Here is an 18,698-nt window from a genome sequence, read left to right as displayed (position 1 = left end):
AATAATAATAATATCTCTACTCCTCATTCTAACTACGAGAATTAGCCCAGAAGTCGGAGACTTGTGCGGGAGAGGAGGCGGCATATTATTATTACGCAGGCCGCATTTGCGCCCAGGAACGACTTATGTTGGTAGGCCCTAACCACCATTCAGTGCAGGAATGAGGGAAACCTGGAAAACCTCATTAATTAGGGGGGTGGTCAAATGCCAACGGTGTCAATCTCTCACATTGGCCCGAGCCAACATTCTTCCACCCTACCATACCTGCACAGAGGGTGCCAATCCTCCGTACAAGCATAGCTAATCTACGGTCTACCGGCCGCGGGATTCGAAACCCGGGCAGATCGACACATCGATTTAAGTATGACGCCTTAAACCGTGCGGCTATCGACAGTGTATCGAATTAAGTGTACTTTTTTAATTTTCAAAATATTCATTAGAGTCGAAATTGTAGGGGGTTTCCCTGTATCTCCGCCACTGATTGACGGATTTGTATACTAAGTCAGCAATTTTTTTAACGTAGTCATAGTTCAGTCATTAGGCCAAATTTCATCAGTCTACTTTTCAAGCACCTTAATAGAAATTAAAAAAACGAAGTTGTTGATGGCCCTGAAGAGACAAAACGTTACATATAAAAATTAATTATGCCATTCGCTAGAGGGCAAAAAGTGACCATGAGAGAGTGTTCTTCTTTTTTCAATATCGCCTCAAACAAGGCTGAAATGAAACAAAAACGGATTTCCAAAAATTTCGGTTCTTTTCAAATATTTCGAAAACTAATCATGTTAGCCTTGATTTTTTAGAGGCGTAATGTTGGACCCCTGATTACGCAATTTTGTCCTCATTTAAGCTACTTCGTACCTCTTACCGTTTCCGAGATCCCTGTAGTGAGAAGCGAATTTGTAACAACCTGTATGTCCATAGGAACATATTTTATTAATTTTAACATAGAACCCACTATTAAAGTTTGCCAGAGCATATCATTCACATCCTGTATAATAATATTGCGTCTTTGTAGTAAATGGCTGGCAATGCGTACATATTAAAAAGTTCCAAATTCAACTAAATATATTATTGTGGTAGATAGAATATATTTTATAGTAGCAGATAATCCTTCAAACGATTTATTTACAAAACATTACTTTCAAGACTCCGTTAAGAAACTATTAAAAGCGCTCAATAATTTCATTTTTTAAGAAATAATGCAATAACAGCCATTTACTAAAACGATAAAGAATTACCGCATCAAAACACTGGAGGAAGGTTTCCATCAATATCCTTCACTCATGTGGAACGACGGTATTTTGCAACCCACATTTTGTTGATTTTACGACCCGGCACGTTTCCACACAAACAAGAGTGGTCTGAATGGAACCTGTTTATATATAATTAACCAAATAAATGAAAATTTTCGCCAGAGCTTACGGATATTGTGGATAGGGATCAATATAAATAACAGATTACAAAGTTCGCGTGACTAATTTTAATCACGTCCACAATTAAGTAATAAGTTTGACACAACCAATAAATTGAGCATCCAATTTATTTTATGGTAATTTCAACTATACGGGGAAATTTATAAAATAATATGTGTCCATATGCAATTTTCACGTATTGATTAATAATTGCAGAAAGAAATGCTCGTAGAAAAATACAGCAATTAAAATAAGTTACTTATTACATAAACGTACCTAATGTACGTTGTGAAAATTCTACTAAACCGTTCAATATTAAAACATATAGGTACATCAAATAAAGTTACGTTCCCAATGAGGTCATAACCCCGTCATTTCGAAACGAAGTTATTAATAGTAGAAATTTGCACAGGTCAGGTAACCACAAAAGATCACTTGCAGATTTTGTTGCGATTATTGCAGTAGCGGAAATGTAATTTTTGTCGAAGGATTTTTCTTTGATAAGTAAGTCTTGATACATATTTAGTTGTCTTATTTTTTCTTTGTTTTTTATTACTTATTTAGTGCATCGAACAGAGACTTTCTTGTCATCTCAGGTATGTAAAAAAATAAATAATGATTTCAGGACAAATGCCCTCTCAGGACTTCATTATGATACTTATGCGTATATCATCAAAGACACATTTATTGACCATCATTTCCCTGGTTCTGTATTAAATGATAATACATACTCATTAATTCCAGGCATAGATTGGAAGAGAGACTCTAGAATTAAAATAACACAGCCCCACAAAAAAAAGTATCGGATCTGGTATCATGTATTTCCATGTAAGGTAGGTGAATACAATATGCCCATGTTTGCAATATGCGCACGGGCGGTAGTTTGATGGTTTTATGAAAGATCGCAGCACACACCATAACCGTAGTTTATTCCTGATAACTTACTGTAAGATTTCAGTCGGTGATATCGCCAGTAGCAAGCGCCATTCGACTAGTGTTGCGAAAAATCGTGTTTGTGAGACGCTTTTATAATATCTACGGCTTCATTTTTATATTATAAAGTTGTGAAAGAAACTTTCAATGACCTGCAATATCTTGTGTTTAATACATCCAAACCATACAATACCAAAAGAACCCATCGTCGAACCTACCAGATCGGCATCCCCAAAAGCAGGAACATCCAATAACCGAAAAAGACCAAGAACTCCAAGTATCTCTTCTAATGATGACAGCGCAGAAGAACAAAATACGCCTGCATTTTTGGCTACCTCTGATTCAGAAGATGATATTCCTCTGAAAGAACTTCTGAATAAGTCAATAACAGAAATGTTGGAGACCCCGGATAAAATTGTCAAATCAGCAACAAATGTAAGGCAGAAGGCCATAAACAGTCGAGCTCTTGTTGTCAAAAAAGCAGTTTTTAGCAACGAGACAGCCACATCTAAAGTTACATCAACGCCCAAAGTTAAGTCAACACCTAAAGCTACAACATCTAAAGCAGCGACAAAAAAAATTAACAAGGTAGATGAACAAGACTGGTATTGGCAGTGTGTCAAATGGCTGAAATTTCCGATATGCGACTGTGCGTTGTCTGCCAAAAATATGTACATACATGAGGATTGTGTGGGCTTAACCAAGAAAATGAAAGACAATTTTATTTGTCCATTATGCGAATAATTCCCTCGCAATAATTATTAGTTCTGTTTGTTTTTTTCTTACATTTTGTACTAGGTTTATAATAAACAAGTACCCATTTGACAAGTAAAATAATATAAACAAAATATTTCGAGTTTATTAGACTTACATGAAAATAACTCCAACACTGTGTTGGCAATATGGCCATGTATTGGCCATATTGCCAGTACCGTGTTGCCAATATGGCCATTTGCACTTTTTTTTAAATGAACCAAGAATGTTTTAATTTTTCATGGCAACTATTTTTTTTTCTAAACTCTAAATATGTTTAACATTATCATGAAATAATTGCCGTTACTTGTTAGTTAGGATTACCTTCTTAACAAAAAAAAATTGTTTAGGGTGGGCATATTGTATTCACTTACCTTATTTTTTTCCGCTGAATCCGAATTTGCCTTCAGATATGGCCCAACGGGTCTGAATTTTCGGGAAAATTCAAAAAACAGGTCAAAATTCACAAAAAACGTCATTTACGATCGACGAAAGTTATAAAAGGTCAAATTATTCTACCAGCTCACTAGACGCGTGATTTTTCACTCGTTTAATTCCAATTTATCATCATAGAGTGAGACAAGCTGGTCCAATTTCATTCAAAAACAGAAAATAGATTAAAAAAACTCCACTTTCATGGCATAATTCGTGTTGCAGAGTTCTGGATCCATCTTTTTATTTACCCACTCATTTATGAATTCATACATCTTTCTATCCAGTCGTTCATGCATGAATACGAATATATACCCATCCACCTGTACCACCTATAAAACCCACCCATCCACCCATCTATCCATCTACTTTTTGTGCTGAATGATCAGATAACAGCCTAGAATATTGAGAATGCAATAAAACTTGTAGATTACTCTACTTTCTAAACAAAAGAAAACGACATTTACAAATCATTCTCATTTTTGTTGCTATAACGTGGTTTCTTTTCTTCAAAGGATCTATGCAAAGGGTTACGTTTTCGTTTAGTCCCTCTATTTTTCGTTTCACTTTTTAACGACCAACAAAAATCGGCCAACATGTTGTAATCCCATCTTCCTTGATATCGCTATTCTACAACTTTCATATCCTGATGAGATCGATCGCCTTGTTCTTCGTTATAATCTCTAAAATTTTCAGGAAACCAATCCAGATGTGAATGAAGAAGTGCAACTTGTAGTCCATCAAACATCCCAGGTCTTGGAAGCCTTTTATCAATTTTAATACAATTTCTTCGTAATTAGGACTCTTGTTGTTTCATAAAAAATTTGTCACTACAACTTTGAAACCAGTCCAAGCACTCTTCTCAACGCTACTCATTGTAGTGATGAATGTTGCATCCTTGAAAAATGTCCGAATCTAAGGTCCATCAAATACACCTTCTTTCAATTTCGCCTCAGAAATATTCGGAAATTTTCGCCCTTTATATATGTATATAGGGCGAAAACTTGTTGGTTGTTAAAAAGAGAAACGAAAAATAGAGGGACTAAACNTTTTTCACTCGTTTAATTCCAATTTATCATCATAGAGTGAGACAAGCTGGTCCAATTTCATTCAAAAACAGAAAATAGATTAAAAAAACTCCACTTTCATGGCATAATTCGTGTTGCAGAGTTCTGGATCCATCTTTTTATTCACCCACTCATTTATGAATTCATACATCTTTCTATCCAGTCGTTCATGCATGAATACGAATATATACCCATCCACCTGTACCACCTATAAAACCCACCCATCCACCCATCTATCCATCTACTTTTTGTGCTGAATGATCAGATAACAGCCTAGAATATTGAGAATGCAATAAAACTTGTAGATTACTCTACTTTCTAAACAAAAGAAAACGACATTTACAAATCATTCTCATTTTTGTTGCTATAACGTGGTTTCTTTTCTTCAAAGGATCTATGCAAAGGGTTACGTTTTCGTTTAGTCCCTCTATTTTTCGTTTCACTTTTTAACGACCAACAAAAATCGGCCAACATGTTGTAATCCCATCTTCCTTGATATCGCTATTCTACAACTTTCATATCCTGATGAGATCGATCGCCTTGTTCTTCGTTATAATCTCTAAAATTTTCAGGAAACCAATCCAGATGTGAATGAAGAAGTGCAACTTGTAGTCCATCAAACATCCCAGGTCTTGGAAGCCTTTTATCAATTTTAATACAATTTCTTCGTAATTAGGACTCTTGTTGTTTCATAAAAAATTTGTCACTACAACTTTGAAACCAGTCCAAGCACTCTTCTCAACGCTACTCATTGTAGTGATGAATGTTGCATCCTTGAAAAATGTCCGAATCTAAGGTCCATCAAATACACCTTCTTTCAATTTCGCCTCAGAAATATTCGGAAATTTTCGCCCTTTATATATGTATATAGGGCGAAAACTTGTTGGTTGTTAAAAAGAGAAACGAAAAATAGAGGGACTAAACAAAAACGTAACCCTTTACATAGATCCTTTGAAGAAAAGAGAATATGTTATAGCAACAAAAATAAGAATGATTTGTAGATATAGTTTTCTTTTGTTTAGAAAGTAGAGTAATCTACAAGTTTTATTGCATTCTCAATATTCTAGGCTGTTATCTCATCTTTCAGCACAAAAAGTAGATGGATAGATGGGTGGATGGGTGGGTTTTATAGGTGGTACAGGTGGATGGGTATATATGCGTATTAATGCATGAACGACTGGATAGAAATATGTATGAAGTCATAAATGGGTGGGTGGATAAAAAGATGGATCCAGAAGTCTGCAACACAAATTATACCATGAAAATGGCGTTTTTAAGCATTTTGATCTATTTTCTGTTTTTCAATGAAATTGGACCAGCTTGTCTGACTCTATGATGATAAATTGGAATTAAACGAGTGAAAAATCATACGTCTAGGGAGCTGGTAGAATAATTTGCTTTGATCGTAAATGACGTTTTTTGTGAATTTTGACTAGTTTTTTTAATTTTCCCGAAAATTCAGACCTATTGGGCCAAATCTGAAGGCATATTCGGATTCAGCGGAATACATGGGTCTGAATACCAGATCCGATACTTTTTGTTTTTTTGTGGGGCTGTGTAATTAAATGGTCGAATCACATATTTCCCCATTTAAAAGTGCAGCAATGGATAGTATTTTTCCGGACCTTCTACTGCATAGGTCGCAATATACATTACATATCATTCATCAACTGCATCATTTGCGCTAAGATACTTACATCCCATATCCCAAATTTCTGGAGAACTGCAGGAGTGTTCATTTCTAAAGCAGGTCGGCCTTCCTACAACGAAGCTAATGCCTTACGTTCTTCCTACTGAAACTACAGGAAAGATTCATAAAGTGGAAGAACTAGTCAAACTGCAATGTTCACTACATGCCTACCAGTCAGATAAATGAACGAAAACAGCATTACGTGGTATAGTATACAGTTCGAAAAAAATATCAACCAGAAGGAGCTCGATATCAAAAACTTCATGGAGATAGCTCAAACATTTGATAATATTAATGACTTCAACTAGAGGGTGGCAGAACCTATTGTTCATGGTAGTTGGCCATACTATCTGCAACTGTGGTGTAATAGTGTTGTTGTATTCGGCAGCCTCTTCCGAGGGCTCAACGAAGAATGAATCTACTGAAAGTGGATCTATTTCAAGGAAATCGCCAGGTTTCATTAGGGAGGATACTAGTGTCAATCTACCCAAAATCGATCTTGTCGTCTTCACATGAAAACAGAAGACAGTCGGCTTTGGAGAACTATCTATCTTCATCAAAAACCTTCAACTACAGCTTCTGGCGGTTACAGTAAAATAAGTATTTCCCATATTGACAAACAGTTACAAAAGGCCACAGCGTCCACGATGCTTTTTTGGAATGGGCTTTTTTGTGTGTGGGCTCTTTCACTTATAGTATGGTGACATGTTGTTTCATGGATCATTAATCCAAATAAACCACGTGGATCAGTACGACAAAAGAATTACACTTAGCTCCCTCTAGCATCTCTAAGGTCTCGTAGTTAATGACATCAATTGAAACTAAGTAAGGGATTTGGCCGATCAAACGGTGGCATATGATGACCTTAAAGAACTAGTAGATTAGATTTTTTAAACTTTTAGCAATCAGATATTTTTTTCACAAAGTGAAGATATCGGCAATCCAAATGCTCATGTTTCGAAAAGGCTTGCTTGTTTACTTTCAAGACAGATGATGAATTAGGTTATAAAAAATTCAGCATATTCAAATATGAATAGATTCAAGCGGCCTCACACGCACTTTTGTACCACCTAAATATTCCTAAAGCATGTCAAAGTTCTAGATAAGGTAATCGTGTGAAACTGACTCCTAGTCCACGCAATGTAATGGACAATAAAAATGCTGACATGGGCAAACTGGAATATCAGGAAAAGAAAGATTAGGACTGCTACACAGCTTTTAATAGGTCATAACAAGCACTTCAATAAGGCTAAATACCTACCTACCAATGCAAAGTGCAGGTTATGCGGACAAGACTATACTCCGTACACATCTTCTGTCACTGTATCTATTTAATAGTGAAAAGATGTAAATATTTGGATAAAGATATTTCTGTCAATTCAGGACATCAGAGAGACTCCAGTAATACACATTGACACTTAAGAAGATTGAGAACTAACAAATTAAGTCAAAATATAAAATTTAGCCATAAAACTGCAATCGCATTTGTAATTCAAGGTATAATTAATGCTGGGGACATTTTGACGGATGTTATGACGTTCGTTGAGGAAACACAATAGGTGGGACACACGGAAGACATCTGTTGTTTTAAAAACACTTTGAAACGGAGTCATTTCTTTCCAGTACATTTATTCTAGAATGGGCGTCAAAATATTTTATCGATGTTGCGCAGTCATCAGTGCTGTGCAAAGATAATGATCATATTATCTATGTAAATATTGATAAAATATAACTAACTATATAATTCTACATCTATCCAGAATAATAGATGAAAGATAATGTAAAATTGTTCCGACAAATTTTAAATAACTAAAAATAATAAAATAATTATTTCCGAAAATAGGTAATATTTTATATTAATTTAAAAAAATCAATCAGTGACCATTTGAACTTTACAACTGTCTTATTCTTTACACTAGTAAAATCTCCTCCATGTAAATCCTAGGTTTTTTTCCTATTTTACGGAAGAAATGATTCTCTGTTACCCAAATTAAGTTTAATTACTGATTTCGGAGACCACCTGTAACAATAAAATTATCTTTTATCTAGACACATACTTTAAATAGAAGCATACTTTAAATAAAAGATAAACCAACGATTTAGATTTAAGATAACAAGAAAGATGATTGACTAGATTATTATGTTCTAGATAAAATAAAAGAAAATTGTACGTTATTCAAATGATCCATCTAGATAAAATAAGGAACTCATGAAAACCCAAGTATATTTTTTTCTTTGTACTATCCTTTGTGAAGCGGAAACTAGTTGAGAGCACTCCCTATTTACTAAGGGATGCACCCTCAACTCATTTCTTCTTTGGTTTTTTAAATACAAACGAGAGAAGTTGGAAAATGATAAAACCTCACTTGTATCAACTTTTTAGAACCTAAAAACCAGATAGTACTTTGTACGTATAACAGATATAATTTAATCCTTACAAATTTGAATAATGTACGGCGATCTGTCCCCAGCCAAAACTAAAATGCAATATCGATAGTACTGAAATTAATCCAATTACTAATGCTAAGTAAGGCGAAGCAGACATTGTGTGTATGCAGTGATCTAAGTGGGTCATGTGACCAGCGCATGACCGATATCGTGACCTGTCATGACCGTCGCGTCACATAGAAAATGATCGCGTCATGAGAGTTTTTGTTTCTTAAATATTTAAATTATTATTATTTTTTATTACAGTAAAATAAAATCACTCTATAGATACTTTTGATGATTTTATTAATGTTAATATTAAATTAATATGTATTAAATATTCATTGTCNTTTTTGTTTGTTTGTTGCACGTGTTCTGAGTAGACACTATATATTAAATATTTATGGAAATCATTAAGTTTAATTACCTACTGATTTCGAAGACCACCTGTAACAATAAAATTATCTTTTATCTAGACACATACTTTAAATAGAAGCATATTTTAAACAAAAGATAAACCAACGATTTAGATTTAAGATAAGAAAGATGATTGACTAGATTATTATGTGCTAGATAAAATAAAAGAAAATTGTACGTGATGATCCATCTAGATAAAATAAGGAACTCATGAAAACACAAGAATTTTTTTTTTCTTTGTACTATCCTTTGTGAAGCGGAATTGTGAAGCGGAAACTAGTTGAGAGCACTCACTCACTGAATAACATCCAGGGCCTGTTTGCACTAGAAGTCATGCTAAATCTACCACCGCTTCGTATAGTGGTTGAAACAGAAGCGTGGTTAGCAGCATATCGACTCAAGAACAATAACTCCAAGATTAAGGAAACGTCTATATCTGGGGATGATGTCCAACAAGATTGTTCCAAGGTTTCACTTCCACAAGCCATTCTAATAGAGGATCAAAGCAAATGGGAGGAAAAGTTTGATACTCTCGAAAGATGGAACCTGGTATGGTTTACGGTGGCTCCAAAATGATCATAGGAACGGATGCCGGAATATATGGCCTCAGGCCCAGATGGAGTGCAAGCGATGGAGTGCAAGCTGCAGTGTAAGGAGCTAGGGATAGCTAGATCGTGTTGGGTGCCAGGACACAAAGGCATAGACGGAAATGAAAAAGCGAATGAACTTGCCAGAAAGGGATCCAAAACAGAGTTCATTGGTCCGGAACTCTTCTGTGGCACATCTCCCAGCATTGTCAGGGGGGCTCCGGGCAAATGGACTGAGTCAAAAGAAATACTAATCTTTCAAGCCAAGGCAAAGCCATGAGAAGGAACTTATGGAGTGTCTTTTACCCAGGATTTGCACGTAGTAGAATGACGCTCCTGTAAAAACCCTTTTTGGATCTGAGAAAAGTGCCGGTTTTGGACTTTCTAAAAAGGACAAAAATTCTTGCTGAATAGATTTGAACAGTGAGGCGCGCAATAGGGCTGACAAGGCCGTGGTGTTATGGGACTTGAATAAAACCTAACCAAATATTAAAAAGAAGAAGAATAAAAATACTGTTTCAGTACAAAGAAACAAGTAAATTGCTGTCTTTGCTAGGAGACAGAATAAATTATAAATTGCGTATAATAATATACCTTTCAGAGCAGAACGAGAAGCAATAGTATTGCTGTTCCCTAAATGAATTCCTAAGAGTTCCACAACTTTCTCAAAAACACAAATTTTATTAATTACTTACTCAGGTTGAAAAAATAGACTTTAAATAAGCTACAGTCCAATTCCTTCATAATAACTAACTATACAAGATATTGTACCAAAACCTAACCAATAGTGTTAGAATCAGGAGAGGTCCAAGTTGTTTTAACTGTCAAAGAAGTTATTTGTTAATGATAATAATCTTCTTTTACAGATTTTAATAGGCCATTTCTAACCAAGACCATCACAATTTTAATGAAAGATACCCACACTGATACTCTAATATCCAAGCGTTGAGCACTTAGAACAAAATAATTGACTTTTATCTATGATCATGACATGGCGTTTTTACTTTTACTCATGAACAGTACGGTACATTCTAGAAAAATTAACTCAATATGCATTAAAGTTTTGACTGAAAGTGGTCTATCTAAATCTGCGTTTTCAGAACTGAAATCTCTCAGATCATCCTAATTCCAACGCCACTGATTAGTTATCTAAAGATAATTACTAAGAAAATGGCACTATAACAAGTTCGAAATATATGTTTTCGATTATTCTAAAGTAACTCAATCATCAACTGTGTTCAAATACAATCTGTGAATGATCCTAGAGTCCTTAGGAAACGTTTCAGAAAAATATGTTATAATTAGTTCTATTTATAGAAAAATCAGTCTTAAAAGTTTGTCGTAACTTCAATGTTACACCCTGTGTGTGGATCTCTATGACAACCACTTAAAATCGTGACTGACAACATTAATTAAAATATAATTGACATATGCAGGCTATAAATAGTTCTTATTACCCTTAATCATTATTAATCATGAAAAACAATTAGAATTTGATCTGGTCGACCATTGTCTTTTTTTAACCTGCATAAGTAAGTACCTACATAAATATTTTTGCATACGTCAATATTTTATATGCGTCAATATTTACCACAAGACAAAAGTTAAATACATATTTAGTACATGGCTAACGGATGAAAAACATATATGATGGGTATTTTCAATTAAAGGAACTACTCATATTTTGTAGTTAGACCTTGAAATGAACGAAATCGCATGAGCAAAAAAAATAACCCTAAACAGCAACGTCTATGGCGGAAACTAAAACACAAATATATAATTTTCGCAAGTTGTAACACAAGAAAAAAATATTAATTAAAATTACATTGAATTAATGTGTATTTTTATTTAAGGTTCAGTGAAACGGTGGGCAAGGCTTGGCCTTACCGCAGAAAAAATATTATTTTTTTGCTGGTACTATTTCCTGGAATTACTTTGTTGCTTTTACTCTTATATTTATCTTAACCTCAACACAATACGGTTATTTTTATGACCTCTCCTGCACCGATTCTTACGTAAAGGAAAGGATCTAAACTCAACAATATTGCCCACAATGACATTATGTGTCTTACATTTCAAATGCAACGGTATTTTCTGTTGCAACACTGATTACTTGTACTTTAGTTGAAACTACATAAATATTTTACTTTAATATTCATGACACACGATATTATGTATTTGTTACGAACTTAATGTGTGCCGAAGCATAAATCTGTGCATGTTTTATTTTCTTTTTAGCCAAATATTTACGCTGTACAACAAATAATCATTAAAAAAAACTGCTTTTTACGGCATGTCAGGTAAACATTTTCTGTATACATAAATTAAATTCATGGAAAAATTGTTTTTTTGAGGATGCATAGATAATTCCTTAATATTTAATATATTAAATGTTATCTCAAAATATTTACATACTATATACTTTACTAACTACCTTCATTAATGTCGTGAACCGATATTTAAACGTATATATTATCAAAAATGTATGTAAATTTATTGGTTATAATACATGCTGTTTGTATTTGCACAGCACAAAACTCTTCAAATAAGAATAAAGTTTCCATAAACGTGTGTCGAGAACTCGGTGGAGAAAGTATATTGAAGTTGAAATTGTTGAAATTCTAGTCTGCTTTGCTTATACATTTGTTTACCTATTTGTTTTATGATGTTTCTGGAGCGATGTTCTTAGAAGCTAAGAGATTGTTCCATACTGTTCTTAGAAACCCATGGAAAGTTAGAGAAACAAAGAAAAATATATAAACGGCCGCGGGAAAAGTTTTAGGAAGTTTACGTTGTTATCTGTTATTGTGAATTGTCAATGTTGTCAAAGTTAAACACTGTGTTTATACAAACTGTGCTAAATAAATGAAATTCGGTATAAACTGGTGTTGACTACGAAAAAGTAAATGACATAACAAAAGGCAGTTATTTTTACCTGGAATCAATGACACTATAGACACCCTGGCAAATGCAAAATGGTTTTCTGCGCTGGACCCCAAAAGTGGTATTGGCAAGTTGAAGTGAACATTTATTAACGAATAATAGTAGAATTCACGAATATTAGTTTACGCAAAAGTGGAGTCGGGGTAAGATATCCCACGTTCATTTTCCTGCGGATAAATCGCGAACCCTATAAAAGCATGGTTTCTTTTGTGCAGTCACGTCATAAGCAATCGTTGCACTAGACGTAGACGTTGAAGCAGCAGCACTCGCCCAGCGGATCTTGAGGTCCAATGCAACACTGCCCGTGCGATCAAAAATACGTTGCATGTCAGAACTGTATTTCCAGTGAGAAGTAACAAATATTAAAATAAATAAAGAACTAAGATAAACTGGAACAGTATTATTACCAAAAGGAAATAATTAAATGCCAACACAACGACAGTACTATTTTTTGTTTTGTATAAAAACTATATGGCCAATATTAATCTAGATACACATGTAATAAGATTAGACAGTAGTGGAGCGTTCGTTGTCTTATTAATGAAATTATAGTAAACCCATCTGATAGTACAACTAACGAGCTATAATGCCACTATCTGCATTCCTGAATAATTCAACGACCTACTTAATCTGCTAAAGCTTGCGAAGATTTTAAAGCAGCGTGCACACGTTAGTCCTGAACGACAGAGCGAGAAGCAGTATTACTTCTTACGGACTTTTTGGTTATAAATAAAACCAACAACTTATTTATTTAGTCACACTTTCTGATGTACATAATATAGAGAGATTCTAAGATGCATTTTAATTCATAATTAATAATAATATATTTGGAGGAGGTTACGACAAAATTAGAAAATATAGCTTCAGAAACAAGGTACAGCCCCTCCAATGTAACCTCAAAGATATTTTTTGACGAATATTTACAAAATGTATACGATTAAAGAATTTTTTCCTATACTATTAAGGACCGAAATTTTAAAACTAAATATTAAATTCTAATTTCAACACAAAAAATATTTCGGGATTATTTCGGGTTTTTAAATGTATAGTTGAAAAAAAATACTTACATTTTTTTGTACACAAAAATTATTCGTTAGAATAAAATTGAACATAGTTTTTTCTTTAAAATAAACTAGGATGAATCTAAACTTTAGATTTATTAAATCACTATAGGATGCATTTTGGGAATATTCGACAAAAATAAATTATTATTATTATTATTATTATTATAAGTATAGTATTAAGTATATTTTTTATATATGGTAAATTTTTCATTTAAATGTGCACATCTAAATATTTGGTCTCTGCTACCTAAATTTAATGTTCTGAAGAATTATATTTTAGAAAATAACTTTGATATTTTTGCATTGAGTGAGACGTGGCTAAATTCGTACATTCCTGATCAATCTTTGAAAATTGATGGCTATACTTTAATTCGTAAAGATAGGAATGGAAGGGGGGGAGGAGTAGCCTTTTATTTGAAGTTCTCATATTTATTTAGCATCATCGACACCAGCAATGATCTAGAACAGCTTTGGATTACTGTACCTATTAATAAAATTAATTACATATTTGGGGTCTGCTATAATCCGCCTCGAACAAATTCGAAACTTTTCACTGATAATTTAGAAGAATCTATATCTAATTGTATGCAATTTGGAGATAATATTATTTGTTTTGGTGATATTAATATTAATTTGTTATCTTTGGATTCGAATGCAACTCGCTATTTTTTAAATATGCTTGAATCACTGAATTTTCATCAAATTGTTAATGAAGCTACACACGTAACTGCTACTAATGCATCGTTACTTGATGTTATTATATGTAATGATTTGAACATTGTCTCTTTGGTAAAGGTTGGAGGTCTGAATATATCTAATCATGATCTTGTGCAATGTCAAATTTCTTCAAGTCCTGCTAATGTTACATCAAGGTTTTACACTTATCGTGATTTCAAACACTTTGATGAAGACACATTTTTTAATGATTTGTTAAGATTACCGCTTTCTGATTTATTTTATATGACAAATATTAACGACAAAGTTAGTCATTTGACGTTGCATCTCTCAAACCTTTATAATAAGCATGTACCTTTGAGAACGGTACGAATAACAAAAAAGAAGGCCCCTTGGTTAACAGATAATATCAAACTGTTAATGAGACAAAGAGATAAGGCAAGGTCTGAATATAAAAGAAACTCTTCTCCTGCTAAATGGAACTATTTTAAACAGTTACGGAATGCAGTTAATCATGCTCAAATTGTGGAAAAACGGTCTTATTTTAATTATATTTCAACTAATAAAAATTCTAAAAATCTGTGGGGGGAGCTTAAATCATTAAACATTGTTTCTAATAGCTCTAATTCGCCATTGCCTGCTAATTTATCGAATCCAGATGCTATTAATAATTATTTCATAGACAATATTCCAGATAATATAGGTGACAACTCTAGCATCTTTGATTATTATGATTTCAATAAAGTTCTTAACTCAAGTTTTAAATTTAAACTCGTCTCAATAGATACCGTGCGAAATGTCCTCCAGATTATAAAAAATTCATCGGCTGGTGCTGATTTGCTTAGTATATTTTTTATAAAGCTATGCTGTCCCTATATTTTATATTATGTTGTTCATATAATTAACAGTATGTTTATTGACTGTCAATTTCCTTCTTCCTGGAAAATTGCTCTAGTGACGCCAATTCCTAAGAAAGGTGATCCTAAGACTTTTTCTGATTTACGCCCTATCAGTATTTTACCAGGATTGTCGAAAATTGCGGAAAAGATAATTGAAATTCAAATTCGTGAATACTTAGAAAATTATAGTATTTTACCTGTTTTTCAGTCTGGTTTTCGTCCTGGGCACAGTTGCTCTACAGCTCTAATGCACATTATTGATGATATTGTGGACGCTACTGACTCGGGAAAATGTACGCTCCTAATTTTACTTGACTACAGCAAGGCATTCGACACCATAAATCACGATGTTTTAATTGCTATTTTAAAATCATGTGGTTTTGAACATGACAGCATTAAGTTGCTATATTCATACCTTAATAACAGGACACAGTTTGTAAGAGTCTCTGAAAACCTATCTCAATCTAGATCTATCTGCAAAGGAGTCCCCCAGGGTTCCATATTAGGTCCTTTGTTATTTACAATTTATACATCACAATTTATAAAATTTGTCAAATATTGCTCCATTCACATGTATGCTGATGACACTCAATTATATTACTCGTTTTATCCTAAAGATTATCAATCAGCTATGCATAAGGTAAATGATGATTTAAATACAATATTTGATATTTCCTTACAGCATTCTCTTAGTATAAATCCTTCTAAAACAGCCTTAATTTTATTCGGCAAGAAGACTAAAGCTTTTGATATCTCTAAATTAATTAAGATTAATATAAATGGGCATTTGCTAGAATTTTCTAAGAGTGCAAAAAATTTAGGTTTAATCTTAGATTCCAACTTAAGATTCAGGGAGCAAGTTAAAAAAATGGCCCAACGAGCATACCTAGGATTGCGGCTTCTGTATCCCCATCGTAAATATCTAAACATAAATACTAAGAGAATGCTTTGTGAGACATTGATATTATCCCAGTTTTCATTTTGTGCCCCTGTATATGGACCTTGCCTAGATCTTGACAGCAGCAACCTCATCCAACGCGTTCAAAATGCGTGTATACGTTTTATTTTTGGTATTCGTAAATTTGATCATGTATCGCATAAGTTGCATGANTTCGAGTAAATTGAGTTTGAAAATTACTCTGCTCTTTAAGTTATTAGGCCAAAAATTACAAAAATCTGTTTACCATGGCAAATAAAAGACTGACGTTGCCACAACGCTTAACAATTTAAGTTATTGATAAACTGTCAATTGAGCTTTGCAGTGTTTAATTAGTAAAAGTGGTGAGTGGAAAATTTAAGTATACAACATTATTGCAACTCATAAAATGGAGTCATATTCAAACACGGAAATGGCAGATATGCACTTTATGTACGGCCGTGCGGCTGGAAATGCATCAGAAGCGAGGCGTCTGTATGCGGCAGCATACCCGAATAGAAGACTTCCTTCTCGACAGGTATTTTAGAAGATCTATCAACGTTTAAGAGAAAATGGTTCGTTCCAACCAAGAGTAAATGATCGTGGCAGAGACAGATTTGTAAGAACACCGGTGATGGAAAAAAATGTATTGGAAGCTGTGCAGGACAATCTAAGGGTTGGATTATTATTATTATAAAAGGAAACACTTACAGCTCGGTCGCTTGAGACGTCTCTATCATCGTCGCTGCAGGAGGCCTCCCCCCAGCCTTCTTCTAAGCGTTCTTGAAGTCGGGTATATTCAATTGTTTGCCGCGAACAGGTACACTTGCCTCTCGGAAACCGACACCATTCTAAAAACAAACGCTCTGTTAATTTGCTAATTTAAAATGCAGGGTAATAAGGAGTAATCGTTTCCTTAAAATCAGCGAAAGAACACTTTTTTCCTAAAATAATTCTTAAGAAGACTTTAAATTATATATAAGTCTGACCTATTTCATATGGCAAACATCCTTTAAAAAAAGGTATTTATTGACAGATTTAATTTTTTTATTAAACAAAAAGTTTATTAAATCACATATGATTATCATTTGTTCTCAGTTATCAACACTTTAAATTTTGTTTCCGTGTTGTATTTAACAAAAATTTGTTTGCAATTTATTTATTTGAAATCCAACTGCACTGGATTCTGTACACTCTCAATGTAATTTGTACCAAAGTTCGAGAAAAAATATTTGTTTATTAATGTTAAATTCCAATCCTCCACGGGAAAAGCAGTCAGTGTAGGTAATTATAAATAAATTAAATAATCAAATAAATGTCCACTAATGTGTGCTTCTCAAATGCGCAGTTCCAAATTAAACAATTTTCAATTTTAATGGATGAACAATTACGAATAACAAAATAACCATACAAATAATGGCGTGAGCAGTAAATACAAAAATTGATTCACAACTTTAACTATATTTTTTTAATTTGCAAGTGAATATTTAAGAAAAACACATTAGTTAGCATTTTAATTGTTTATTTAATTTATCTATGATTTGTAGGTTGTTTATCCCATTTAGGAAAACCGGTATAGATTTTCCAAGAAATGTACAAACTACATTGAGGAGGTAAATACATATAAAGAAAAATCTAATCAATTTTTGTCAAATTACACCATTAAAAAATAAAAAATAAGCTTTGATAAATAAAAATGAATTCATATGTTATAATATACGTAGTATAATTTTTTAAGCTATATCTTTCAAGAGAAAACCGAATTAAACCGGATAATAAATATTTCTATTAGATATAATCAATGCTGTAGGATTTCAAATACAAATATCAATATTTTTTCAAATCGGGCGTAACAACATTTTAGGTTATAAAATTAGTGACTAACCTTAGCTTATCAACATGCTCAGGTAATACATTTGTTCCGACAAGACATTTCGTGGGCAGTTGAGAAGTTAAAATGAGTAATGTACGTGCAGATTTTGTCATGTATTTCCATGGGTAACCTGCTTAACCTAACCTCAAAAAAATTTCAGGTTTCCGTTCTTATGTTTGTTTGGTTTATTGAGTTTTATATGTAGTTCTATTGTTAAATGTTTTCGCTGCAGGTAAGCATCGAACATACCAAATCAAGAGCAACTGAATCTTTTCTATCTATTTACAAAATCACCTTCACGTCACTATAATGTACCTATAATTACTATGAAATATGAATTGAAATGTCTTGTGATGGCTCACATCAAGCATTCCTAAGGTCTCATTCAAAAACTCATGTTATGTACAAATGAACAAACAATCTAAATTGTCTAAATAATTAAGTGACAAACCTTGCTTGAATAAGTTTGCTACTAAAAAAAAAAATCTCTGCAAAATATTAAAAGAGCAAGTGTTGCATCATTAATTTTCTCATGTAAATAGTTGTTATCGGCTATTTGGGTTGTTAGTTCTGATATCGGAGACAATTTTTGCAGATTTGAATAGGT

General features: G+C 33.3%; 1 protein-coding gene across 4 annotated transcripts in view; it reads right to left on the bottom strand.

Annotated features, from left to right (window-relative positions):
* The window catches only part of LOC108906939 (growth factor receptor-bound protein 14), a 700,528-nt gene that overhangs the window by 564,714 nt on the left and 117,116 nt on the right, over positions 1-18,698 (bottom strand). For all 4 annotated transcript variants that reach the window (XM_018710384.2, XM_018710385.2, XM_018710388.2 and 1 more), the window contains exon 2: positions 16,930-17,069. In XM_018710384.2, the coding sequence (XP_018565900.1) occupies positions 16,930-17,069 (140 nt within the window). The remainder of the gene's footprint in view (positions 1-16,929; positions 17,070-18,698) is intronic.

This window comes from Anoplophora glabripennis, unplaced genomic scaffold (assembly GCF_000390285.2).
Source record: "Anoplophora glabripennis isolate ALB-LARVAE unplaced genomic scaffold, Agla_2.0 scaffold244, whole genome shotgun sequence".
Classification (NCBI taxonomy): Eukaryota; Metazoa; Arthropoda; class Insecta; order Coleoptera; family Cerambycidae; genus Anoplophora; species Anoplophora glabripennis.
This window is presented reverse-complemented; position numbering and strand designations above follow the sequence as displayed.